General features: G+C 42.4%; 1 protein-coding gene across 7 annotated transcripts; it reads right to left on the bottom strand.

Annotated features, from left to right (window-relative positions):
- Positions 1 to 991: 991 nt before the first annotated feature.
- ZC3H11A (zinc finger CCCH-type containing 11A) lies at positions 992 to 27,391 on the bottom strand. Of its 7 annotated transcripts, none has more exons than XM_050956558.1 (18): positions 27,231 to 27,391; positions 19,555 to 19,607; positions 18,900 to 19,101; positions 17,478 to 17,597; positions 16,434 to 16,557; positions 15,417 to 15,620; positions 14,560 to 14,676; positions 13,487 to 13,567; positions 12,745 to 12,855; positions 11,556 to 11,618; positions 9,449 to 9,541; positions 9,214 to 9,279; positions 8,141 to 8,662; positions 6,818 to 6,897; positions 5,909 to 6,233; positions 4,653 to 4,822; positions 4,099 to 4,166; positions 992 to 3,198 (listed from the first exon to the last, which is right to left on the bottom strand). In XM_050956558.1, exons 3-18 carry the CDS (start codon positions 18,951 to 18,953, stop codon positions 2,940 to 2,942), a joined length of 2,457 nt encoding a protein of 818 aa, XP_050812515.1. In that variant the 5' UTR covers positions 18,954 to 19,101; positions 19,555 to 19,607; positions 27,231 to 27,391; the 3' UTR covers positions 992 to 2,939. The 7 variants fall into 7 exon arrangements, 6 of the variants coding, with proteins under 6 accessions (XP_050812515.1, XP_050812514.1, XP_050812513.1 ...); XM_050956557.1 differs by having other exon boundaries at positions 27,212 to 27,391; XM_050956556.1 differs by having other exon boundaries at positions 19,555 to 19,956; positions 27,212 to 27,297.
- Positions 27,392 to 27,807: the final 416 nt, after the last annotated feature.

A 27,807-nucleotide genomic window follows, 5' to 3' on the forward strand; every position in this document is an offset into this window, starting at 1 on the left:
AGCCCCACTGCAGGCCAGGCCCCCCAGCAACCAGGCCCAGGTGCAGACAAGGCCCCCCAGCCTGGGAATTCAGCTCTGGCTGGTCAGAGCCCCTGCCCAGAGCCTGCAGGGTGCATGTAATACAGGCATGGGGCAGGGGCAGGCAGGGTGCACTGAGCGACCCTGACATCCCAGTTATGCAGGCAGACAAGTCCAAATGCTGAAGGATGGCTGCCATTTGCAGAGATAAGTAGGGCAGGAGCCTCACCCCACCAGGATCCTTTGAGGAGTATTTTTCAACAATAAAAAGAGCTTTTAGACCAAAAGAGGACACTCAAGGCCACTTGCATAATTCAGTCATACGTCTCAGCGAGACACCGCCCTTAAATTCCACTCACTTGACCTAGCATCTTCACTTAAAGGCTTGCAGTGGATTGTATGGATGCTCAGGTTCAGATGAACCTTTGCATGGTGGGTGCAGTATGGGTGCCTAGCTATCCTTTTTTTCCCCACACCTAGGTAGATCTGTCCCCAGCTATAGAAGGCTATACATGTGTGTTATCACTGCAGTTTGTCTGTTGTACATTGCAGTAATACAACCACTCTAACTTGCAGAAGATATTATGAAGTTGGGGAATGCAAACACATTAAGACTTTTCAAGTGGCTTCACCCCCTTCATTTGGAGGCCTAAATGTATGCCCAGCTCTGGCACCAATCGTGCTCTGTTACTTTGGGAAAGTCACTTCACTTTCTGTGTCTCCCAGTTTTGTGAAGTACTTTGAGATAAAAGGAGTTAAGTATTGTGAATTCCACACACAGTCACACTGCCTCTTCCATTGTTTGCATTTTGACTCTGACTCTCCTCTATGCATACCCTAGCACTGGGACATACCATTTCCTCCACTGCTAACATTTTCAAGAAATTATTGGTTGTAGAAACCAAAAGACCCTTTTGTTTGCACCTACTGCCCACCTCTGCATCTCACCTAAATACACAAAGAACATCTGAAATAAGACTTCCTACATCAGCTTTATTTAAAAACATGAGTAATGTTTTTCATGAACAGCCCAACTCATGGTGAACATGTATGATTCAGATTACATGTAAGACAATGCCTTAAATACAAACTAAATAGAAAAAGAAAGAATAAAATATTTACAGAAGTAATGGCATACATAAAATTCTGTCTTCGTAGACAGGACTTCTCATCCAGAGAAGGAAGTGAACAAAGCTGACAATGGAACGGAATATTCTGCTTAAACACAGGGAGATAACAAGCAGCAGGGAAAAGATTTTTAGATCACAATCTCTCATACATATGTGTCTCTCTGAAAGTTGCTTCCATTTGTGCACAAGCAACCAGAAGTCTCATTGTGGAAAGTCCTTCAGCAGGATGGAGGGTTGTTGCTTTTCGGCTTCTTTGGGATGAAGCTTCCTGCGTGGTGTCCCTCCTAGAACTATAACAGCAGTTTCTTCAGGAGCGGGCTTTTTAATTTAAAAATTGATTTTGGTTCAAATCTTCCCTATAAGAACTAAGTCATCACAGTGGATTATGAAATCATGTATCTGTTTTCTTTCAAAGACAAAATATTTACAATACAATTATATATTTTTTTAAAGCCTGCCAGCAGCAAAAGCCTTGCCTCACCTATATCCTCACAGCTCAAAGTCGGAAGGGACTAGCTTGTTGAACGTTTAAAAAAATAAAAAAAAAAAAAAGTCAAAATGAACATAAGGTGACAGGATACACAATACATCCCAATCTCAACCATTCTCTCCAGTACACAGTTCAGACAAATGGACTGTCAAGCACAGAAGACTAGTTTTCCTAACATCCCAACCCCAGGTGTGTACTTCCTAAATGATTAGTTCAGGCAGGGGGGAGGAGGGGGGAGTTAGAGAGAAAGGTATCCACAGGACAGGGGAGGGCACAGAGTTTGCTCTGACCACCGTAGAACACTTTTCTAAGACTTGCCTGACTTGACACGTGCTTCCTGTTGGCTGAATTCCAGCATAGTGCTACATCAAATCAGACAAGCCTATACAGCGAACTGCGGTTCAAAGAAAGCTGGAAGTGTTTTCCCATTAGTGCCAGCAGCTACTGCTTCTCAGTAGAAGAAAAGTCAGCAGAAGAGGGAAGAGATTCTTGGAAATGAGAGGCACTTTTAAGACCCATTTTCAATTTACTGATGTGCAGCAGACCACGACGGGGTTACACCACTTGCCCCAGGACCTTACTCAGTCAACAAAAAGTACCAACCTCCCAAGACTTAGTACAGTATGATTCAAAGGGAGGAAGGCAGTCTTCATGTACTGTGTAGCTGCTGTTTTCCATACTGATATTGTGTTGTCCCTGATAATTAAAAGGAAGTAAGGCTGGATGGACTAACCCAATCCCGCACCTTTGGCAGTACGTTTGGCCCACATTACTGTAGTAAATATCCTTCTTGCCCCACTTTTTCATTAATTTTCCCTAGAATGTTAAAACAAGAAGGAAAGGACAAATACAACTCAAGAGTTGCCATAGTAATTCCAGGCCAGCCAAGAAAACAAAGCAAAAGAAAGCTTTGAAACACTCACTGAGTTTTGCACACCTTGCTGAGAAAAAAATTTTTTTTTTTTTAAAAGCCTTCACAGCCTTAAATCAGTGGAAGAAGTTTACACCCCTAGGCTTTATAGATGGGCTCCAGGATCTTTCTGGCCTGAAACTGTGTAGTGCTTTGTCTTCACATATTCAAAATAGCTGCCTGTGGTAACAGGATGGGTACACAGGCTCTTAACTCTCACCTGCAGGGAAATTAACAACAATTGAGTGCAGATATTGCCAATTTCTACAAGTTCAAGTGTACTTGAAGACTTGTGGCAAAGCCTCATATAGAAGAAAAAGGTTTATCTTGGGTATCCAACAAAATAGAGTTTAAAATGTTTTTTGTTTTAAAAGGTTAGTATAAGTCTGGTTCAGCTGTCAATCATTTCAGACAGTTCAAGCAGGAGGTCATCCTCATCTTTCCCTGGGTCCAGATCAATCTCTGCTTCCAGTTTGCCTCCAGAGATTTCCCAGATCAGCTTCTCAAAGTCATCTTCTACGGATAAGGGTGCTTTCCCAGCTGTGGTGGAGCTCAGTCTGCGGGTCTTTACTGCTGCCTGTGAAGAGGTTGGGCTTGACATCTCTGATTGAGCAACAGAGGCTGCTTGGCTTCCTATATGCAACTCAGGGCTTGGGAGAAGAGAGAGAGCAATTCCTTAATTGAAAATATCTATTTTGCCAAACACCCTATCTTACTGCAGTGTTACCCCCCACACCTCCAATCCTTTGGAACTGCTGTGTAATTAAGCAGTGGCTGTTTCTGAGTCCAATGTAATATTACAGGTACATTCTAAGTTTGGAGACCTAGACACAACTATGAGAATTAAACCAATCTTTTTCCTAGATCCCCAAATGCTCTGCCTCCAAAGACAATACACTTACACTAATTTACTAAACTGATTATAAAAATGTGAACGGATAAAACTTTGTGAACAGTTTGTTAAAACAGATATCAACTATTTACTCTTTGCATCACACATTTGGATGAATTTGGTGCTTTTGACAGTACGAAGCTGACAGCAGTGGATTTCAGTCAGCCCTGATTTAGCCAGCTGCTGCATAAACTTGTCTCACCCAGCTCTGAGTTATTTTCTTCACCTAATATCCCTCTTCTCTTACAGAGCCTTCTGCTGAGACATGCATTTGGTCACAGAGAATGCCAGCTACTAGTTAGCATTTGAGGAGGAGCCAGCAGGAAAGTCTTCCCCTATCTACAACCCACTCCAACACCACCCTCGCCTCTTTCAGGACTTCACAAGAATCCAGAAAGATACTACTGCAAGTGATGCCAATTCACCAACAATAACAAAATCAGCTCAAATGTTTTAAAAGATAATCCAAAGGAGAGTCTGCTAAACAGTTAGAAAATTAAAGTAGGGTACGTTGCAGGGTTTAATGGATATATTATAACATTGATGACCTCAAATCATCTTCCCAAATGTCAGGCAGACACTGTACTGAAGTTTCAAATTAAAATCCCAGTGACAAAAACCTTTTCTAACAGGAACAGGAGCAAGTTGCAGACATTACCTGTCTCTGGATTTTGCTCTCTCCGGTACAGTGGCTGGACTATCCTCTGGCAGGGCTGGAACAGTAGTCTGGGAAAAAGCAAGGTGAAAGTTAAAAGTACAAAAGTAAAATATTTCTCAGCAGATTTCTTTTCCTCCAGCATAATGCCTGTCCCATCCCTGCACAGCCATATCATCCCTGAGCCCCAAGCCAAAACAATTCTTGGCCTTCCTAGACAAAGTGAGCATAAAACTCAATGCCTATCGAGGGCCTGAAATCTTCAGCAGTAGTTGACTAGCCACTCTGGAATGCACGTAAGTGGTACGTACTTCACTCCACTGAGAAGACATTTAACTAAGAACATTATAAAAGTGCTGTTACTCATTTAATAAAAGATGGAGGAAGATGCATCAAAATCATACCATGGTATGGTAAGGGACTCAGATCTGGGCAGAACTGCATAAGAGAGATAAGACATCCCTATATCTATCTTCGATCTTCTCTTAGGGACAGGGTGAAACACTTCTGTTCGGGTTTCACCATAGGCTGTCCAGCTTGTAAGCCAGTTTCCTTACCAAAGCTAATTTTTTAGCTGGGAGCTCCTTCAAGTCACTGCTAGCGGTGCTCAGTGGTTTCACAGCTGCTATGGCAGAAGGATGACTTTCAGCCACCTTACGTTTCACGGCCTGCTTTGCAGGGGAGATGGCTTTCACGCCTGACGGCTTCACATTCACCTTGGGTTTGGCTGGAAAATAAAAGCAAAGGAACAGAAGCTGATTGGTTCCTAGGATTGATGCAGTGTCCTTGCTCCTCCGTAAAGCCAGAAATGAGTTTAAGACACAGCACCTCGTAACCTCCAATTAACCCTTTGGCAGGTAGTTCAAATACATGTATTCAAAAAGGAACTAGATAAATGCATGGAGGACCGGTTCATCAATGGCTATTAGCCAGGATGGGCAGGAATGGTGTCCCTAGCCTCTGTTTACCAGAGACTGTTCATTCCCTCTGGGGCACCTGGCATTGGCCACTATCAGAAGACAGGGCACTGGGCTAGATGGACCTTTGGTCTCACCTAGTATGGCTGCTCTGTTCTTATGTAGTCAGCAATCTATAAAATGCTAATAGACTTACAGTGTCTCATCTTATCAGCTCTAACACATTTCAGAGAAATTACTTCACCTTCATTAACACAGCCATCTCTGGAGTGGAATGTAGGAGCTGTACAGCAACACTACTCCACAGTCAGGGATGAATTTATAAACCAATCAGAAATGAAGGGGAGAATATAGAGAAAATCTGGACAGCGTCAAGATCCTAAGCAATACCACCACTTTTCTAGGGTAACTTTACTGAAATATCAGTGTTTAAAAAATGGCTTTCATTTATGGTTAGTTTTTTGTTTTTTTTAAAAGTTTGGGAATTTTAGGGCTCTTGAAAAGGAAAGGGTTAACACGGATGAGAGCTGGGCAGAAAGAACGGGCAAATTATGTATAGGCTTCCTCTCCCACCCACGTCAAGGATCTGCACAACTTGTTACACTCCTGTGCCAATGCATCTAAATCCAGAGCAGCAGTATCTCCTTTTACTATTCTATTCTTCTTCTGAATCAAGGTCTGGCCATTTTGCCAATTTAACAAAATATGCGTCATACTGTGCTGCATTTGTAGTCATAATTAGACTTTTCTCACCATCACACTAAAGAGTGGACACTGGTCATCTTTCCCTGAAAATACTGAGTAAGATAATTGAGTGATTTGGGGAACAGATTAAGTGATCCAGCTCCTAAAGTTAAATCCCTGCTACAGAAAATATTACACAAAATGACATTAACCTTTAGCCTTTCGCTCCAGAGACTGAGCTGCAAGTTTCACTGGTAGTACTGAACCCTCTGTTCCTGGACTTTCCATCACTGCTTCCTCTGATTTCACAGTCAGTCTCTTTGTCAACCGACGAGTTGCCCCAGGTGTCACTGTGGACTCAGGACTTCCAGCCACTGGGCTCTTCTCTTCAATTGTTTCTTCTCCAGGGGATGACATAGCAGATATTTCCTTCTGGAGCGTCTCCTTCTGCCGTGGCTTCAGCTGCCGCTTCTCCCTCAGTATTTCTTCAGAACTCTGCATTTGAACTGTAGAGTTGTTTGCACTCTCATCTGAAGACTAGAGAAAACAAGAGGAACAAGATGGGACAAATCTAGGGAGACTTCATAACAAGAATCTAATCAGCAATTCCTATGGAGAGGACTCTGAGCTCAGCACCATCCTAATATCAGTCAGATGCATTTTGGTAACCTACATCAAGGTTCACGAACACCCTCACCTTGCCCACAGAGGCTACAAATCCCAGCATGGGTTGCCCCTTAATCAAAGCAAAAGACTCTAGCTGCAATCTATTCATTCTTAGTAGGAGCTCAAGGAAAACATCAGTTGCCAATCCTGCCCTCAACAGACAGATTACCTCTGATTACAAAGTCCTGGCTTTTGTTATTGCTATCAGGACTTCTTATTCATTGCTAAGTATAAATAGCAAGAAATTCAAAGCCATTTGGTCATTGCAATGTTGTCTTGAAATGCTACCACAGAAGACAGGACTTTAGATTAATCTCCAGAACTTAGATGCAGAAATGTACAGACATCCCCATTGCATCGGAGGTATGTGTCAGGTCATGCTGGTAAACAGAATGTGGATGTTATCCAAGGCACCTTCTGACACACAGTGTTTCCTAAATTCTCCAGGGACTCACCTCTGCAACCTTGTCTGCTGGGCCAGTTCTGAGGGGCGGAACGCTCAACTCCACCAACTTCTTTTCTTCTCTTCCAGGTGCTTTAAAACATCCCAAACCCACATTGTTAATTCTAAGAGTTCAAACACCACAGATCTCCTGAACAGCATTTCACACTACCGGTTTCCAACCTTTTGGGGGCAAACGTACCAGTTTAATAGACTAAGAATTTGGCTGCAGCTTGTGCTCTACAATCTTCCATTCAGTTGTACACACTGTAATCATGAGGTCTGGGTTGCGCTACACACCAGAGAACTTTTACTTTGTGCTGACCAAGCACTGTGATGACCCAAAGCGACTCCCAGTTAATGTTACATCTGAAAGACACTTTCTACAGTGCGCATTAGGTATTGTGCACAGGGAATGAATGAATGGGGCTGTTGTCTGTAGGACCCCTGCCTTATTTGTTGTAGAGGTTGAAAAGTGTATAGTGAAAGAGGCAGAGGACTATAGGATGAAAAAGGATGATTTCATGGGTAAGCGGTTGAATACTGTCCAGGTAAACTAGATTCTATGCCTGCCTCTGCCACAGAGTTCCTATGTGATGCTAGGCACCTCACTCAAAACTAGTGTTAACAGCTGGCTACTAATTGTGTGTTCCCCATTTTCTGGGTGCCCAACATGAGACACCTGTGGTTTAAGACACAAAAACACTGAGGACTCAGACATTAACGGAATTGTGCTTTGAACATACAAAGCACTCGTGCTCCAAAAAAAAGCAAGTCCTAGATATTTCAAGTTGGGCACCCAAAATTAGTGGACAATTTTGGCCTTAATCTCTCTCTGTGCCTCAGTTCCCCAGCTGTAAAAAAAAAACCACAACACATACACACACACACCCCTCCCTCCCTCCCTCCCAGGGGTGTTGTGAAGATGCATACATTAATGTTCATGAAACAGTGACTCCAATATTATTTTGAGAGGATCACAGAACCTCCCAGGAGGGAATGAATTTTGTATTCAGAACAAAGTTTGAGGCCTGAGTCCACACATTCAATACTGCATTTTGTCATCCACATGAAATAACTATGCATTCACTGAATGAGGCAGGAGCCCCATAGAAGACACAGCAAATGATATGCATGACAGTCTTTAATTACATATGTACAAAGCAGCAAATAAGGTTGACATGGGCAACCTTGATTCTGGCACTTCGTAATTTTTGACTTTGACAGTCTTCTAGCTGTAATATGTAGTGGAGTGAGTGAATTCTGAGTAAGCTGAAAATACTAGCAAAGAAGGGGGAATCTGCTGCACTATAGAAATGGCCAAAGTATTTGTTACCTGTCAGCTTTGTAATACGCAGTAATCTCCTCCCGGTGGGAGTAAGTTCAGGTTGCGGTGGCGTATTTAGGGTGTTCTCTGCACTCTGCTGCATCCTCATGGCTTTCTCTTGCTTGATCTCCTCCAATGTTTTAATGCGCACCTCCCCTATTGAAATGGCTTTGCCTGTTGACTCCTCCAGCTGCCCTTTGCTGGTTACAGGAGGAGCTGCAGTGCCCTGCTTCTTGGGCTCACTCTCAGTCTTGGGCTTGGTAGGGCTTTCCTCCGCTTTTAGCTTTTCCTCCACTTTTAGCTGCTCTTCCTCTCCCAGCTGCCTGTTTTTTTTCTCAGCCAGGACCTCAGAAAAGGATTTAATTCGAATTGTTGCAGAGGGTCTCACCCTTGGATTAGGATCTTCTGTTCTACAAGTTTCTTCAGGCTTGGGTTTGGTTTGAGGTTCTCCCCGTCTCTGGCTGGCTTTCTCAAGACGGATTTCTTCTAGTGTTTTCACACGGATCTCACCTGCTGGTTTTGCAGCTCTCTCTGTTGTCACCAAAAGAGGAAAAACCCAAAACATTTAAAGAAAAGACTGTGACCTGTGCATTGAAAAAAAACCCATAAGTAGCCATTTAGGACCCCCCAAAAAACTGTGAATGTCGGTATGTCAGAAAAAAGAAACCAAATCATAATCTAAACTTGTGAATGTGGTTTAAGGAAGCACGTATATCAAATTGTAGGGCAGACTCTGATGCCTCTTCTGTAAACAATCTATTACTACTGTGATGACTGCAGCATAGAGGTAAATCTGCCCCATTCTACCACTACCTTGTGCCTCCACTGGCATTTCCAATCCCACCTCTTGGTTTCCAATTTCTATTTCACTTGTCTCCAAGCAGGTTTGAAACACTTCTACTTATAAATAGGCGAGCAAAGCTTGCTGAGGCACAAGTGGAATCAAATTGGCTGTCAAGTGCCAGAACTCTCATGCTGGCAGATACAGGAGCTCTAATGGCTAAGGGCAGGGTAATGCCGACTGCTGAGGAATGCCAGGTCCAGGAAAAAGGGGAGCATCAGCTTTAACACACGGCTGTTACCTGTCTCCATGCTAGTCTGCTCAGCTGGCAATCCTAGCCTCTCCTTAAGAGACTTGGGGACTTGAACTGCAAGAACAAACACAAAGCAGTTAGGTGGCCTTCTCCTTTGTCTCTCACATAGTTCCAGGAAATTCAAAGTTATATTAGAGGCTTCATCTACATACAAAGAACCAAAAGGGAACTACAAACTGAAGTCTGTATGTAACAGATGCAAAGATTTCTTAAGCAGCAGTACCTTTCTTTGGTGCTTTGTCAGTCTTCTCCAGAGATTCAGACTTCTTTCCCAGCCTTTCAGCAAGGCTACGCTTCAGTGGAGGGCAACTTTCATCTGTAAAGCCAAACATGGTGGAAAGAAAGTCAACAGCTAATACTTGAACATATTAACAAGAGCTTACACATAGGAGGACTTGAAGACAGAGGAGTCGCCTAGAAGCTCTGCCCTCTTTACCTTTTATAGAGTTAATTTTTCTGTGTTTATTTTCCAGCTGCTAATATCTGCTATTTCTACTTCTAAGTTATGGCTCCCAAGTAGCACAATGGTTCTCAGTGGAAGAAGCATTTTGAAACCCAAGCAACAGAAGATAAGGATGTCAGGAGGGTAAGAGGCTCTCTGAGAAACCCTCCTTTATGAAGCAACTGCCAAATCAAGGCAGGGACTCTCAGAATTGAAAGTTCTAAAGCACTTCACAAACTTATTGGGGTTCTCATAATAAATTTTTGGTCGCCTCAGAGTGTGGCCACCAACTTTTGCTGGTGGGTGTTCTGTCAATTTTTCCTAAAACACTTAACTTCAGGAAAAACAAATAAATATGCACATATACATGTTCAAATCATTGTAATTTATTTATGTAGAGGTTTTTTGCAGACTCAGTTAAAAGTAATGTACAGTCGTCTCCATTCTTTATTGGACCTAAACAGAATAGAAACACAAATAAGGTGTTTTGCACAGTCTTTTGCTGTTGTTGCTTTCGCTTTTTGGTTGATTTTTTAAAAAGACTTGCTAGCTAATAAGTCCTCTGCTGGAAAAAGATGTATTTGTATATGTGTTAATATCAGTTTCCACAGCAGACTTACTAGCTAGCCAGGGGGCTGTGAAAAGTGATATTAACAAACATACAAATAAAAATTTTCACAGCAGACTTACTCAGCCAGTAAGCCCTGGATAAGAGGTGGGTAGGGAGACAGCAGGGACCGAGGGCAATGGATGGGTGGCAGGGGAGGCAGTGGGGGCCAGGAGTGATGTAGGGGGGTGGTGAGACAAGGGCTGGCACCTGCAGGCAGGATCCAGGGCTGGAGCCCAAAGCCCCAAGACCGGAGCCTGTCACCAGCCACCTCAGGGCTGAAACCTGAGCCTCACTGCCCCATGGAAGGTGGGGAACTCACACTGGCTGCCTGTTCCTCTGGCATTTGTGGCTCCAGAGGAGGGCAGTGCCAAACCCCTGCTGATGGCCCTGGGGCAGGGATCACTGCTTTGCACCCCACCCCCACTGCCAGTCACTGCCAGGAGGCTGTGGTAGCAAGAAAAGCCCCAGGTGACCGCATGCGACCACAGTGGCTGCATTTGAGAAATGCTGTCCTACAGTATCTGAAATGCAGACATCTTTAAGGAGAAGGGCACCAGAACAATATATCTGCACAAGCCTGGGGGCAAATGCAATATATCTGCTTTGCTGTTTTGGGGGCACCATATTTCTCTGGTAAAGCATACAAGAAGCCACAAGCTCAGGAATTACCAGATAGATGACTTGATGGCTTCTGATTTAAGTTAAAGAAGCAGAGTATGTAAACAGCTGGAGTTCCCACACTGCTTCTGAGTATACACATTGCGTAGAGTCAAAAAATTATCCCCTTCTTGAGATATCTAACTATATCTAAATATCTAACTATACACCTTACCCTAAAAGCTTTCTCCTCAAGTTTGGCTGTTCCTAGGGTTTTCCTGCAAATCCTCACCTATCCAAGTCCCTTGTTCCCATTTTCCAAAGAGAGACTCCTTCCCCTTTGCAGTCTGGTTGGGGTTAAGGATCCATCTGTTAGCATGAGTCAGAGCAGCAATTACTCTGCAATCTTATGCAGGGCTGTAGAAACTGCTACCCCATTACAGACCAGCATTCAGATAATGGGAGAGTCTCATACATATTCATTTTTTCCTTAAACTAAATTCCCATAGCTTTATTTTGTTCTATAAAATATATTTTCGAACCACAGTAATAGAGCTGCAAGGAACTTTATAGGTGTAATGGCAGATGAGTGTTGCAGATTTCATCTTAAGTGCATTACCAGAGCTGTGCAGAGGAAGCTGACTCTAGCCAGCATTATTTCTCTAGCTTATGAGTTCTTACCTATGGAGGGTTTTCGTTTTCCCAGTCTCTCTGAGAGACTCAATCGAATCAGAGGCTCCTCACCTGGAAGAATAAAACAAAAGCATCTTTAATTTGGAAAAAGCAGTAGCCATATATAGATATAAGATTATCTTGCCAGTTTACACAAGTGACAGACTCCTATCGTAAATCATGAGATTTTGCCTATTAGCGAGGAAACAAAAATGCAATAATATTGCATCATAAAACATTTTGAAAACGTACTAGGAAGTGTCCTGTAGTATACTTAGTAAAAATTGTAGTATGAGATCTCGCTTCAGCTTTCTGCTATGACTCTGATGACAAGTGTCCAAGTTACACACTGTGCTGATTAGGGAGGGTCTCCTACAGCAGAAGTATTCACAAAGTTAAGGTTTTACTCTTCCAAGCAAGGAAAATGCCTCTTGAGACCACAACTTCCATATTCGGCCTCTAGTCTACTAAACACCTTTGAAGATTTATTCCTTACTAGGATAAACAACTATCAAACAGCAACGAGTCTCTCTCTGGGAAAAAAAAAATGGAACCTAACATAGTCTTACTCCAGACTACCTCATGAACATACTCTCCTCCCACCCACACCTGCTAGCATCCTCTCCAATGCCACAGAGATTCTCTGTAGCTGCTTCCTCTCATTAGTCCTCCAGTTTTCTCCTGTTTGCACCCATTCATTTCTCTCTCCTTTTGTTATTTGGTTCTGTAGCTATATCCTTGTGCAAACGCTTGTTCTGATCCTGCAAACACTTGAGCACATATGTAGCTCTACTCACACCAGCAGACCTGTTGGGAGTAAAATCAAGCACATGTTCAAGTGTTTGCAGCATTATGGTCACATTTTGTAACATTGGCTTATTATGGTTAGCTTGAGCACTTCTCCGTAACCCTTTAAAAGTGATATCCAGATGCTGAATGTCCTCACGCAAAAGTCAAAAATCTATATGCTTCTCTGAGTACCAGCACAGTCAGAGGTTTTCGATATAGCCAAGCATTCTTCCTTCAGCAGAAAACCATGGGTTTCAAAGCTTTAAATAAAGTCTTCAAACACCTTTCGGCACTATCAGTAGCAGATGAACGCCATGTTGGCCAGAGAGAGCAAGGACATCTGGACCAACACTACAGTCTAAGGAGCAACTAAAATGGAACCAAGGGAGCAGGCAGCAGTTATCATTACCTTGCTTTGCAGACAAGGTTACAGTTCTGATCACTGTCCGTAGGTTTTCCTTTTCCGGACCAGGAATGGTCTGGGATTGGAGTGGATAAACAGAAACTCCAGAGGGGCCTTCTGATCACAGCAAACAAAAATATATTCAGTTAGAGAGGGAAAAAAGTTAAAAAAGCCACTTCCTTACCACATGAGGAAAAATAGACATGGATTACTTTTTTCCTGGCAAACTGATTTTAAATCTCTTCAACAAAAACATTATTTATATGCAAATGGAAATCAAGGCCCAGATCATGCAACTGAGGGTGTGTAAAAACACCTTTAAGAACAAATCTCCCACTCAATCAATTGCATATCTGGGCCACAAGAGAAGAGTAAATACAAAGGACTGCACAGAATAGTCCTAGCCAATGCTTGGCCAGCTATCCAGATGCTACAGGGGAGAAAAGATACATAAGGCACAACAGCATGAGAGTATATTCTTGTACTCATCTCATTTTGACTTTACTCCCCGCTTTAGAGGATCTGACTAATACAAGAGAGCTTGTGCGATCTGGACTCCGCTTTTAACACCTGAACTATTTTTAAACCATTTTTTCAAACAATATAGTCCTTCTCTGAAAGCAAATACAGATTATCTCAACAAAAAAACCCCTGTGAGTCATCCTGTGTATTTCCCATGCAGGAAAAACTGTTGTCTCTCTTGAGACAGGAGTGCCATTGAATTTGGGAGGGAGGGAGAGTAACTCACCACCTTGTTTTTGTGATTTTTCCTTCATTTTTTTGGACTTGATTTCTTCAAGTGTTTTTATTCCAAAATTCAAACTGTTATCTGAAAATGCAGAACTGTGAATGAACCCAAAACTCAAAAGCAATGGTGCATGTCTATGAATACAGACCAAGCTTCTCAACATTTACTGCTTTTTCCAAAAAATAAATTTGCTTGGTCTCACGGGAGAACAGAAGCTGCATTTTTAAGAATTACCAACATCTGCGCTATTAGTCACTTGGCCTACCTTTAAGGGGTTTTGTTTGTTTTTTTGAATAGTGTGGGGAAATCCAAGCTTTGAACTCCCCTTTGGTCTCCTGTGGCAGCTGTCACAGAGATGCTCACCTTCCAGAGCCATTCTGTGTTCCCATTTCTCACTGTTCTTCCACAAGATGCTGCTTTCTGAACTAGCTGCAGTACACTTTTTCAGCTGTCAGAAGATGCTACTGCATGACCATACAAATACCCCCCTTCCCTACAGAACTTCCTTGGTGATGTCTGTTTAAGGAGTAAGAACCTCAAAACTACACCTGCATGGTCATTTAAAGACGTAGGGAGCGATCTTCCACCATCTTACACTAATGAAAACCAGGAATAACTCCACTGAAATCAGTGGAGTTACCCAGTGTAACTAAGGTGCTCTAGCCTGATGACCTGCATGCTAACTCATGGACCACTCCCTATGCTCCTAAAGCTAGCGAGATTTAATGTAAGCATTGATAACCAAGATGAATTTTTAAAAAGGTAACCTGAAAAGTCACACTATCATTTCCTGCTTCAATGCCTACTGCGATTGCTTAACATAAACCAAAAGCGTTTGAAAAAAGAATGAGATAAGCATTGACTGAGCTATCCTGTTTGTGACTGGTGAAGAGTGGCTGATACCCAAAAATCACCTTACTAAGAAGCTCAGCCAATAGCTAGAATTAAGGTTTTTACCAGGCAAACCACAGGGGTGGTCATTTATTACATTTGACCAACACCTAACAAAATGGGGTCTAAAAGCCAACCTGGCTGTGATCTTTAGGAGCTCCTGCAATAGAAACATGAAATACCTTGTTTTGAATTAGCACTGGATTTCCGAGTAGAAATTACCCGCATTCCATTATGGGTTTCTGCAGCTGGCTGCTGAACAGGTGTTTTAGTTTCATCTCCCTCTTCAGAAAGCTGATCTGAATGGGACAAAATGTTAGCTCACATTCAGTTAGCATCAGGAATTGGACAAGACTGTGTGCACTTTAGGGCAGGGAGAACCAGGAACCTTTTTGTTCTGGTTGCACACAGCAGCTGGCACAATGGAGTCATGGATCATGACTGGGGCTCTTAGGTGCAATGGTAATACAAATAACTAATAATTAAATCTTCTGCTTTCAGATATCAGACCATGCATTACACAGCACATTTCATCTAAGGGGTGCAAAGGGGTGACTACTCTCTTCATTATGCAGAAGTGGAGGTATTGGGAGGTTAAGGCCAAAATGGTCAGGGTTTTGGGGTGTTCAACTTAAGCACCCAACAGCTCCCTGTTACTTCAAACAGTGGCCACTTAAAAAACCATTGGCCTAAGTGACTTGCCCAAGTAGGGCCATGCCAGAGCTAAGATCTAGGTCTTGTGACTCAGTTCCTAGCTCTTAATTGCTAGACAAAGCTAATTCCTGGATTGCCTAGAAGTGTGATGGTGCTTAAGGATGAAATTCCCTTCCTGTTTCCCTGTACAACAAGAGTTTAGAAAAGCTTTCCTCCAATATTCCAGGTATTGGCCATGGCACGGTGCAGAATGCTAGACTAGAACTACCACAGGACTAACCATGTAAACTGAAGGTTGATTACTAGGCCAGCAAATGCATCAGTGCTGTATGTATTTATTTAAATATCAGAGATATAATATGCTTTAGAGACAACATCTGCTCACCATCATCATCTTCATCATCATCTGCAGCATTGATTACGACTGGAGGATGAGTGGGGCTGGGAACGTTTTCAGAGTTTTCCACTTTCATCACCCCCCGCAGCTGGAGGGAGGGGTTGGACTGGACAGAGAGTTTATTCTGCTGCAGCGAGATCTGGGTCACCTTCACCTCCTCTTCTACAGACTCAGTCATACTTGGCAGCACAGCTAGAAGAACAGCAGAAACACCTGTAAATTGCCTATTTAAAACCTTGAATCCAGCACATTCATTTCCAAAACCATAATGCACATAAACTTCCAGACATGCTAAACTTTCCTTCACTATGAGCGAAGAGACTCTGCCCAGTATGAATATTCCAGGTGAGAGAGCATGGATGTCTGGTTATTATTTTACAGCCCTACAAAGCTCTCTCTCTTCGCACCTACTGAAAGGTTAAGTGAGATGAGGGTAGCCTAAAACAGAAGGAAAATGTTAATAAAAGGGAGAGAAGCAGCTAAGCATAAAAAAAATTGGGCGAGATCCCCATAGCTCTTCATTTCAGCCTTAACTACAGCTGGAGGCCCATTTCTTGTGCTCAGGCTGGCTGGTACAAGTCACCTGTTGTACAGCATCAATGCTGCTATATAAGTAACAAATTTACTTCCTGTTTTGAAAATATGAAGACTTCTTGTCTCACAAAGCAAAAATGTACACGGTAAGGGATACTTCAACTCTTGGGCCAACAAGTTTTAATATCAACCTCAAGAGCCAGTGTTTGTTTGTTAATGAAGCAAATAATGTAATATTTGTTGCAGTGGTCTCAGACCTGATTTTTAAATAAATTTTTTTGACATTTTAGGTCAGACTGGTGTTCCATTTGAAACTACCACAAATTTTAATTTCTATCATGAACAACTGAGCAACCTTTGTTTTTCAACTACCTATAGCAGGAGCACTCGGAAATATCTGTGCAAGTAAAAGTCCAGAGGTCGGCTCTACAAGGTTTCAGGGATCTGGGAAGAATTGCCGAAACAACTCACTTTTGCTTGGAGGTAGGAAGAGTCCATCAACGTAGCGTCCCTTGTTGTGATGGAAAGCGCAATTTAATTTCTTACAGCCAACTGGCTGGTTCTCCCAGTAGCAAGGGATCTCACTGCGTTTTTTCTTCAGACAAACAAAACAAAGAACCAGATTAAAGTCACCCTGGAAAAGCTATAGAGTCATGCAGTTATCAGATGGCATCCAAGTGGTATAGAATGCTCACAGAACATTCACAATGCAATATTATGACTTCGTTTCCACAGATCAAACATGTCACAAAGATTAAGTATTTTAATATATTATTAGGACATCACCTCATAACTGAAACAAAAATCCGATCTAGTGCTCTGGGCACATATACAATCTTTACAAAAACTATGACAATCACAATTTCGCATCTCTCTGTCACTACACTTCCTCTTTCCTTTCTCCACTTTCCAGTCTATTATAGCCCCCGACAAAAACTATGTAGAAAACTGGAGAAGTCAGAGATGGAAAAGACACATTAATCACGTTTAGTTTATCTCCCAAAGCGCCAGTGCAGGATTATTCCCCAGTGCTAGGGACACCACAATTTTAAGTAATAAAACTAGTGTGACTGCTGCCACTTCCACTGAAGAGACTATTCCAGTGTCTAGTAGATATCACAGCAAGGAGTTGTTTTCTAACAAGCTTAAATTTTCTTAAATTCATCCCTTTACTTTAATCACTGGAGGCCAGTGTTGCTTAGAGCAGGCAAAACTGATACGTAAAAGTGAACCCACTCTATGCTCTTTGCTTCCTACTGTAAATTATTGTTCCAATTCAAACCCAATTAGGAAGTGCCAAAGTAAACTGCTTGCACTGAGGAGCCTCCAATCAGATCCACTTGTATGATTCTAAATCCGTTCTCATCTTCTTGGTGTTTGCATGTTCAGCACAAGCATCTGTGACAAGACTACCACAACAGTGAACCTCAGTAACACAAGTTTAATTTTAACCAGTTCACTGAGCACCAGATAAAAAGCACTGTCCGAAAACATACTTGCAAAATGAACACTTACATCAATCTCCATGTGCCTAAACCTGCAAATACTCCTGAAGCAGCGCCCTTCCTGCCAGAGTGTGCAGACCGTCTCATTTCCCAATGCAGCTTCACAATGACGGAAGGGACAACCGTCCCCCTGTGCCAATGGGGACAAAAGCAAATAAGATGTTGCAACCTGAAAACCCCAGGTACAAAGAGAACGGTAAAAGTGGGATTTTCTGAGCTGAAGGAAAAAGGCTCAGTGACTGAACTGATCCTAGTGTGGGGAAATGGAAAAGCAGATGAATCAAGAAGAAGAAACGGAGCAATGGATGAGAAGTGCATTCTCAGGGAGAAGGCAGAAATAATTAATTCTATGGAAACATTTTGAAAGGTCCTTCCTGACATTATTTTAAACCACTATTTTAACATCAGACAAACACTTTAGAGGTGGCTATGATGAAACAAGTCAGGCTATATTGTGGATGGGATAGAAGAACAAAGATAAATCAATAACCACTTAATAAAAGAAAAAAACCACACACACATACACACACAAAAGTGTAATATTTACATCCCTATACCCTACAGCCAACCTCAACCATCTTACTGTTGCATTTACACTTGATAGAATTCTGTTTACTGTATCATCCTTAAGAGCTATAGTTATTAATGTTAATTTAAAATTGAGATATATTTGCCACATTAAGAAATTCAAAAATTAGGCAGCAATCAACATGAGGTGGGTGAAGCATGATGCCTGCAGCTCTTGAAAAACTGTATGCCATTGCAAAAATAGACACTATTATTTTCCTGCTGCCACAAAAAAGGGCATATATGTTTCTGCATCTGTTCATTGGCCGTAGTCACGTCTGTAACTTCTGGAGCTTATTTATTTAACAATGAAACAGCATACAGAGTAGACACAATATAATATGGATTTTTTCCCCGATGGCTGGTTCATTGGGCCCAATAAACAAGTCAGCTCTAGAAAGAATGGTTTAGCTGACTGAAGGAGTCAGGCGCTCGAGTTCCAATCCATCATTGACATTGACTCCCTCCATAGCTTGGGCAAGTGCTTCAATTCCATGTCTTGATTTACCTATCTTTACAAGGAGTTAATGCCAACATAACAAGTTATTCGTAAGGATTAGCAACCAACTGCTTGAAAAGCATTAATCGGTATTACTGCTTGATAAAAATAGGAGCAGGGGTAAAGATTAATGCTATCTCTACACAGATGATCTTGTATTATTCTACCTTGAAATTTACTCCTTTCCAGAACAGATGGCTTGGTGTAACAAAACAAGACGGGTACACAGGATATGAAATCAGATATGACACTTCAGGATAGATTCTACTTTCAAATTTAACTGTGAGACATATATTAAATTATTTGAGAAACTCAATTCATCTCAGTTTTCTTTTTTTAAATGTGTTTTTAAAAATAACAACACACCTTGGTACACGTGGAATAGAAATAGAAGTAGCAATCATCTCCTTGTTTAGACATGCTGGACAGATTGTTAGAATAAGCTCAAGTTATCAGGGCTATTGCTCCACACAGACTTCTTCCTCTCTTAGTGAAAACAGGCTTCACCCTTTCTTCTTCAGACGTGATCAGTGAAATCTTCTTTAAAAAGTAACCTTGGAAAAGGTAGCTTGAGGGGAATAAAAATACATAAATCAGATCATCATCAAGTGACAAGTAACTTTCCCTCTTTCTTGCACCAATGCCATTTAACGAGTTTGAAGGGACTGTGTTAACTTGACTATCTTGAAACTGACCAGTTCCAAAAAAAATCCCAGTTCTGAAGTACTTTCAAGTCAAATGAGTTTTGTCTGTGATTTAAAATCAAATAATGATTTTTCTGTGTCCTTATTGACAATAAAAAGTTGTAATAGTATAGAACAAACCGTGCTCCATACAGAGTTACGTGCAGGATTGGGTGCCTACCTCTGAAGGAATTAATTGTGCCTGGGAAATCTCTCTGGATGATTAATTATTGTTATAAGTCATAATCTTTAAAAAATATATAGTTTCAGTTATAAGCCCTCCCTTCCCACCCCCACGCTATACCACGGGGAAATTAGATATCTATAGATTAACATACCTGGATAACCTCGGCAAGAACGTTGGTCTTCACAGACTTCCAATAAATTTCTCCTGTAGGCCGAACCAACACTCAATCCGTGAATTAATAATAAAGGGATAGAAAGAATTTTCTCCTCACATTGCCAAGGAAATTTCTCATCCACAATTCAGACACAGGCTGTGCTTTTAAACATCTTACAACTACTGGAGGAAGCAAGTCCATTTGAATACTCTCTGTCAGACTGGAGACAGCGAGGGTTAGTTAGCTCTTCAAAAAACAGTTTATTTAAAGATGAACTTGTGAGTCAAAGCGGCTGCAAAAATGAAGATCCATCTTCCACAGCCGGACAATATAATTTTTTTTTTTTTTTAATTTAAAAACTCAATAAGTTCCAATTTCTGGTCTTCAAGATTTCTTCACCTATTAAGAAAACACAAAAACCTTCCCCCATCTTTATTACCTGTATAGCAAAAACATACTTGTATGTATAAACATACATATGTATATACATATATACAAATGTGTTTATACACACACCAATATATTCAAATGTGGTAATAAAAATGATATATTTGGGCTACTTGTCACTTAAAATGCACCATAAAGTGTCTCAATTTGGGGGAATGGCAAAAACTGAGGAGTTATAAAAGTGTCACACAAATACACTTTCAGGCCAATGCTTTATAATATGGGCAAGTTTGGATCTGGCACAAATATACACATGTATGTACATGCATATAGTATATCCATATTTATACGCTCAAAGTATGCATAGTCTGATATCCATACTGTAAAGAACAACATGTAGCTCTGATCAGATATTTAAAGTTGCAATCAAGTGCAGAAAGATAGCAGTTCTAAAATATAGCAAGCTGTAAGAAGCAGGGAAACGCTCAGTTTTGAAGAGGCACAGCTGCATGACACACAATTTGGAAATATTTTTATTTTGACTTTTGGAAGCCAATTTTAATTTCTTTTATATTTTTCAAATACTACTGGTTTGTGATCATATACTGTTCCCTGGTATATATATCCACCATTATCCATCGCTGTGAGATGGCAAAGGTCTGAAAGGATGGCTTGGGTTCAATTCTTAGCAGCCAATGACTTTAACACCATAAGGAGCCTAAAGGTGTTTCCAGTTACCACAAACAGTTTAATTTCACTGTGAAATGAAACATTTCAGTTTATTTATTTTTACTGAATGCCATAAACCTGCATTTTTGACCATTAGATCTAAACTTAAGAGATTCCAATTCCTGGGTCATTAAAAGTGCTGAGAGAGACAAGGTGAGTGAGGTAATGACTTCTCTTGGATCAACTTCTGTTGGTGAGAGAATTTGGTCCAATAAAAGATGTTACCTCACCCACTTTGTCTCTCTAATAACCTGGGACTGATATGACTTCAATAACATTGCATACATTAAAAGCACTGAAACATTTCTGTGCTAATTCTCTTCCAATTCTATCTTAGAAGAAATTGAATGAAGTAGTTCTTACAAATTAATAATGGACCTATTGTATTTTATTAAGATTAGACCTTTTATTCTCATGCACTAGTGAATTTTTCCAGGATTTTTTTTTTTTGAGGGGGGGAGAAGAAGAGGAGAAAAGGGAGGGACTTTCCCTAAATCTAAAATAGTGAGAGGAAAAGTTGGGTTCTTGTACTAGTTATCGGTTTTAAACTCTTGACAAGGGGAATTTTAAAAAGGTAAGAATCAATCTCTGTCCTTCCCTTAGTATCTAAATAATTACTCACTTTTGACTTTTGTTGCCTTTACAACTGGATTTTGTATCCCAGGTAACTTTTGTTTATCTGTATCTAACTACACTAATGTTCTCTCGGTGTGCAATTAACATATATTAGATACAGGGAAGTTGTGCCAAATTCACTTTCACTAATATCCTCCAGAATTCAATACAATTTCAAAGTGTGAAATGCCTCTACATAAATCAAAACTTATTACTTGGCAAGTAACGGACAATGCCTCCTGGTCTGTCTGATAATGTGTGCTATTTTTGATTATTACTTTCAATATATTTGTATATTACTTCCATACTTCGGCACATACTTAGTACTTTGCACACAGTCCAGGGTTTGAATTACCCTCACTGAAATTATACTACCAAGCAACTCAAGCCTCTCAGTTCTATACAAGCACTACAAATAAAAAATGTTAACACAGAAACTAGACTTAATTTTTTTTTTTAAATTAAACTTTAGGTAGAACAGCAATTTAAATACTACAGAAAATCAATTGAGTTAACCCCTTAAAGCTTAAAATGAATGAATAACTCTGGCGCACTCAGCAAGCTTGCATCAGAAACTGATTAAGAACTTCAAAGCCAATCAAATCCTGAAAATTACACTGGTGTTCACATTGAGATTGAGCTGTGGTTCACACTGTAATTTCACTTTTGTACAGGATCTTAGTTATATCAAAACAATAAATAGAGACCAGTGAGAAGAAATAAAAAGCTGGGGTCACACACTTCACTCTCACTAAAGGAAGACAAGAATACAGTGAACATTTGCCCAGTTCATTTTCGAGCCCTGTCTTTCTCAACACTGAAAAACTATGTTAGTCACTCATCCATCTTTTCAGTTTGCCAGCCAGCATTAGTCCATAGCCTTTCAACAGTATGCTGGGATTATGGGGGAGAGAAGTCCAGAGAGGGAACATTTTTATACCTTAATAGGTGTCATAAGGGAGCACTATTCAGTTACTACTGCCAGCACCATGCTTATCAATGATAGATACCTATCTAGTCCTCTTTATGATTTTAAAGCATGAATTGATTTTGCTTTCTCTTTATTATTGACCTGTTTTTGTATTTTTAATTATTTTTAAAAAATAGTTATTTTCATTATTTATATTAAAAAGAACCTATGTGGTGTTTATTAGGACACTCTGAACACAAGATCAGGAGCCAGGAACTCCCAAATTTTAATCCCACCTTTCTCACTAAGTCAGGCATCAGTTTCCTGGTATATAAAATGGACATAATGCTTTTTTACCTACTTCACAGGGGCATTTGGAGGATGTTGTAAAGTGCTCTTAAGATGGAAAGCACAAGAAGTGCTAGATATTAACAACTGTACAAGAACAGTACATAGCAGCACAAATCCCAGCACTTCAAATGGTCCAGAGCGAGAACAAACTGAAGCTACCAACTCTGGCTAAAACATCTCATCCTCACTACTCTGAGTGATCTCATCCTCTGTGTCAAAGCCCAAGGCCAGAGTGGAATAGTCATAATTAATAGTTTTTAAGTTCATTTTAAGGAACATTAACTGTTCAATGTTGTCAAAACCTGGACTAGCACAGTGTTCTGAAACAAGGTGTCTGGGTGCGCTGAAGACACATTCAGAGTGCAGACTACAGGGAGGACAGCTGAGATACTGAATAGCTACTCGGGTTAATGCAGGCCATCTTCTCAGTTTCCCCTGCCAGTAAGTCAGGGGGTCATCTTTAACTGTTATCCCTGAAGACTCATCTTGAAAGTACTCTTCTACTATTGCTGCAGCTGATGGGCACAACAGCCTCTTCTTGCCTATTAAAGCTGCACCACTCGAAGAGAAGCCACTGAAGGGATCTGAACCAGAATAATCTTTCTTAAGGTGAAGAGCAAAAGGATCAGTTCCTATAAGTGATGAATGGCCTGATACTTCTGTAGCTTCCAAGGAGCAACCCTCCACTGATGTGCACATATACTCAGATACTACTTCAATAAGGATCTGTTTATAGCTTATCAAGTCAGTACCTTGAGGAAGGAATTCTTCTAAATTGTCTTTAAAGCAGGGATCTAATAAAGTGGCCAAGATGTAATGCTCAGATCTGAGCACGGTGCTCAATCGGGAGTCAGTTTCGAGCCTCAGAGACAAGTCATCCACCAGCCCGAGAGCTACAGTGGCACCTTTGATTTGAAAGTCTTTTCGCATGTTCTGCAGAGTCAAAAGCAGGCGGTGAACTAATGGCAGCACCTGACTAAGACCTGCAGTGCACATGCTCACTTTCTGAGTGGCTTCTTCAAACGGCTCAAGGATGTCACACACGTGAGCCATCAGACACCACTGAAATGAGGTGAGGATGACCCCATCCGCCCTCCCCACGTGGTGTTGCATGGAATAGTCATGCACTGCCTTCTGCTGCTCTAAAAGTCGCCTCAGCATATAAAAGGTGGAGGTCCACTGGGTGGACACCTCCTGCTTCAAGTTGTGCTGTGGAAGATGGTTTGCATGCTGAAACTCCTGCAAAATTTGACGGGCCTTGACAGAATGATTAAAATGATGGCAAATCTCTCGAGCCGCTATTAACATGCTCCTCATGCTTTTGTGCTCACGGAGGAAGGCCTGAATTACTAAACTTAAACAATGCATAAAGCATGGCACTTGGGTAAAGTCTCCATCTCTCACTGCATGCACAACATTGGCAGTGTTGTCAGAAACTATGAAGCCAGGAGTGAGGGAATTGGGGGAAAGCCACACACCAATTTGGTAATTTAGTTCTTGTAAAATACTGGCTGCTGCATAATCTTTAGCAAAGCCAGTTACACAAAGAGCTGCCTGCTTCCTACAACTGGGAGTTTTGCTGGCACTATGAGAGGAAGATAGCAGCATTTCAAAAGACACCCAATGTGCCATCACTGTCAGATAGTCTGTGGTTGGTTCATGGGTCCACATGTCAATGGTTAAGTGAACTTTTTTGCACTCAGCTTTCTCCAGAGCCATGAAAACCTTTTCTCTCACAACATTGTATAACCGGGGCACAGCCTTTGTGGAAAAGTAAGTTCTAGATGGCAGCTGATAGCCTGGTGCCACTATCTTCATGAATCTCTGAAAAGCAGGGGTAGAAAAAAATGAGTACGGTTGCATATCCTCAATAATCAATTCTGTAATAGCCCTATTTATCCGCTGTGCAACTGGAATTTCATGGTATTTAATTTTCTTCTCAGTAGTGAATGTTTGAGAGTCTTGAGGAGTCCCAAAGTTGGGACTTATGACCTTTCTTTTACCAAGCACTGGCTTAGGAGATAAAGTTGGCCCATGGACACCCAGGCCTTGAGATGTTAAACTGTAACTGGCTGTAAGTTTATCCCTCCGAGACGAGAAATAGCTTGAAAAGCTTCTGCGACAGACAACTGACAAGTCCATCTCCCTAGGACCAATAGAAAAATCCTCTATTGTTTCTTCGTCTACATCGTTACCAATAGTGCCATTAGATTTGTTGGCCATGGCCCAGTGTATGGGATGCATGGCCTGCAGATGCCGTTGCAGCGTGGAGGTGCCAAGATGAGTGCCTGGCCTGCCTCGACTGACACTCTTTTTACAGACATTACAAACAGCCCTGCAGGTATACTGAGGATCAATGTAGAAGAAGTTCCAGACGGCTGACGTCTTTGTCCTGGTTCCCGGCATCAGGACGCGTTTGACAGTATTGCTTTCAATGAGAAAACTCTCTCTGTCTTCTCCAGATGCACCAGAAACGACTATTGCTGCGGCTGCACTGGCTGCAGTCGTTGCGCCTGTGGGACCCACATCTTTGGCAATTTTTTTTGAAAGCTCTGGTTTTCCTGGGTATAACTCATTAACCTGCAGTCCTTTCTTTCTTCTTTTTTTGTTGGAAAACTGGCCCAGCGCCTCTTCCACACTGTCACTGTGCAAGTGAACATTGGGACTATATTCCAAACTCCCACTGCTGCTCAAACTGCTAAATCTGCTATCAGGGGAGATCGGTGACACAGGCACATTAAAGGCATATTCCTCCTCCCCTACACTGCTTCCACCAGTAGCACTTATTTTATTAGCCACGGCCCAATACACAGAATGCTTTGCTTGGAGATGCCGCTGAAGGGTCGATGTGCCGAGGTGGGTGCCTGGCTTGCCACGGCTGACGCTTTTTTTACATAGGCTGCAGATGGCACGACAGGGGTACTGGGGATCAACATGGAAGAAGTTCCACACGATGGAAGTCTTTGCTCTTGTACCAGGCAAAAGAACTCGCTTTACTGTATTGCTCTCGATAAAGAAGCTCTCTCCATCTTGCTCAGGAGCACCAGGCATGACTACTGCAGCTGCAGCACAGGCAGCTTCAACAGCACCTGCCGGTCCCAAAACTTTAACAAACTGTTTAGACAGCACCAGTTTTTTATGGTGTGGCTTTCCCTTAGTCCGCAACCCCTTCTTTCTTTTATGTTTCGCAGGTTGTTCCACCCCTTCCGCCACCACCTTATCCTCCTCCTCAGTGTCCGAATGGGCACTGGGAATAAATTCCAGACTGCCAGCACTACTAAAGCTGCTGCATCTACTACTAGGGGAGACAGGGGAGACTGGCACACCGAAAGAATATGCACTCATTCTCTATCTCCAAAATTTATGCCAGAACTGGGAGTAATTTTACTATGGAATTATTGACAACTGATCTTGCCCACTTACGTGATCTTTTCCTGAGTGTCTGGAGGAATCAACTTCCTCTTCAACCAGTTGCATGAATGGGGATTATTTTAAGAGGAAAAGAAATAGACGGAAGTACCTCTACACCAACTTTTTCCTGAAATGCTCGGGTATCCAGCCCCAAATTTAGTACCGTCTATTAAGCCTAATCAGTTGTATACACATCCAACGTAATCGCATGCCACGGTGGTAGTTCCAAGTTCCCTTGTTTCAAAATTAACTATTCCCAGGATATTTCATTTTTATAATCAAATAACACAGCAGTCTATTCTGAAAATAAGGTGCACAGCTCAATCCCCGAGTGCAATGTGCACTCGTGCACCCCAAAGCACCAGTTTTGGGAATGATTTTCCGACTCCACATACTGATAGGTATGATATGAGGAGCTATTTTCGTATTTTCATTCTCAATTAAAAATCAAAGCTGACGGGAAGGGTTCTGCTGTTTGTTGGTTGGTTTTAGGCAGCGAAGGCCAATATCATCATCAATCTGATTTTGTGTTTTTTTTTTAAACGAGCTAAAGAAGAATTTAAATCAGCTACTGGGTGCATCCAGAGTTAGTCTAGATCCTGATTTCAATCCCTTTGGGGTACTGTGTGCAGCCTGCAAAATCATTAATTGACAGCAGGTTCCTTGTAAGTACCACCAGAAACAGGAAGCACAGTCTTTAAACTCTGAAGACCTTTTTGTTCTAAAGGGAGCCACCTACACTGGAATCTTCTCTTTGCTCCACTTAACATCTGGGGCTGAGCCAGGGACTCTCCTTTCCCAGGAGTCCACAGGGAGCTTGGGAATGGGAAGAGAGGGAGCAAATATTCTTCACTCAAAACCCAACGTGCCCAAGGGAGGAGAGGGACAGTGCCCTGGCAGTAACGGGGGGCCTGGCATGGGAGGGGAGAGGAGGAGGAACTCCCGCTGCAGCTTCCCTTGGCGCTGCCCCAGGGATCCTTCAATCTCAGCCGGAAATGTGGGGGGGTCTCCCCTACTGCCCCTCTTTCCTAGGGTGGGGGTGGATTACCCCTGAATTGGAGCCCCCGGGGGTTCCCGCCCCAGCTCTCTAGGGCTGAGGGAGCGGCCAGGGGAGGGCCCCGGGGCCGGCGGGGGGGGATGCGGCCTGGTCCCCACGGGTGGCTCCCGGGGGGGCGGGGAGCAGGAGGCCCGGCCTCGGCCCCGGGCGCTGGCGAGGAGCCGGCCCCGGTTCTATTAACGGGCTCTAGTTACCGGCGAGCGGGGACTTTACCGAACCCCAAGGAGCGGTCGCCTCCGTCGCGGCTGCTGGGTCCTCCCGCTCCACTGGCTCCTCTGTCTCCAGGCCGGGGCCAAAGCTCGGGCTACCCGCTGCCGCTGCCAGCCTCAAAGATGGCACCCAACACTAACATACGGGCACTCGACCCGCCCGCAACCAACATGGCGACCGGCGCGGCTGCGCCCGCCTTCACAAAACAATTCCCAGCATGCAGTGCGGTATCGGCCCGCCGGCGCCCTGGAAACGGCGTCATTGTTGCATGCCGAAGATGTAGGCTCCGCGAGCTAGGTCAGAACACCGTGGCGCATTGCATGCTGGAACAGGTAGTCTCTAACTCGGGGAACAGAGAAAGTGTCGCTGGAGCATTGCATGTTGGGACTTGTAGGCTGACTGGGAGTACGGCATGCTGGGCTTTGTAGGCTAGGCAGCTGACCCAGTTTGTTCCTAGTCTGCCCGGGGAATCGCAGTGCAGAGCATTCAGAGATGGGCGTGCACTTTGAACGGGCACTGAGCCTCCATTTTGAAAATAATGTGTCCCTTAATTAACGATGAGTGTTGCACCATTGCTACC

This window comes from Gopherus flavomarginatus, chromosome 5, assembly GCF_025201925.1.
Source record: "Gopherus flavomarginatus isolate rGopFla2 chromosome 5, rGopFla2.mat.asm, whole genome shotgun sequence".
NCBI classification, from domain to species: domain Eukaryota; kingdom Metazoa; phylum Chordata; order Testudines; family Testudinidae; genus Gopherus; species Gopherus flavomarginatus.

Excerpts from the sequence above, each read along its gene's own strand:
- ZC3H11A (XM_050956558.1), bottom strand. The coding sequence starts at position 18,953 with ATGTCTAAACAAGGAGATGATTGCTACTTCTATTTCTATTCCACGTGT. Across the intron at positions 17,598-18,899 it reads TCTATTCCACGTGTACCAAG|GGGGACGGTTGTCCCTTCCG; the intron begins GTGTGTTGTTAT and ends CCATTGGCACAG. Across the intron at positions 8,663-9,213 it reads GCAGACTAGCATGGAGACAG|AGAGAGCTGCAAAACCAGCA; the intron begins GTAACAGCCGTG and ends TGGTGACAACAG.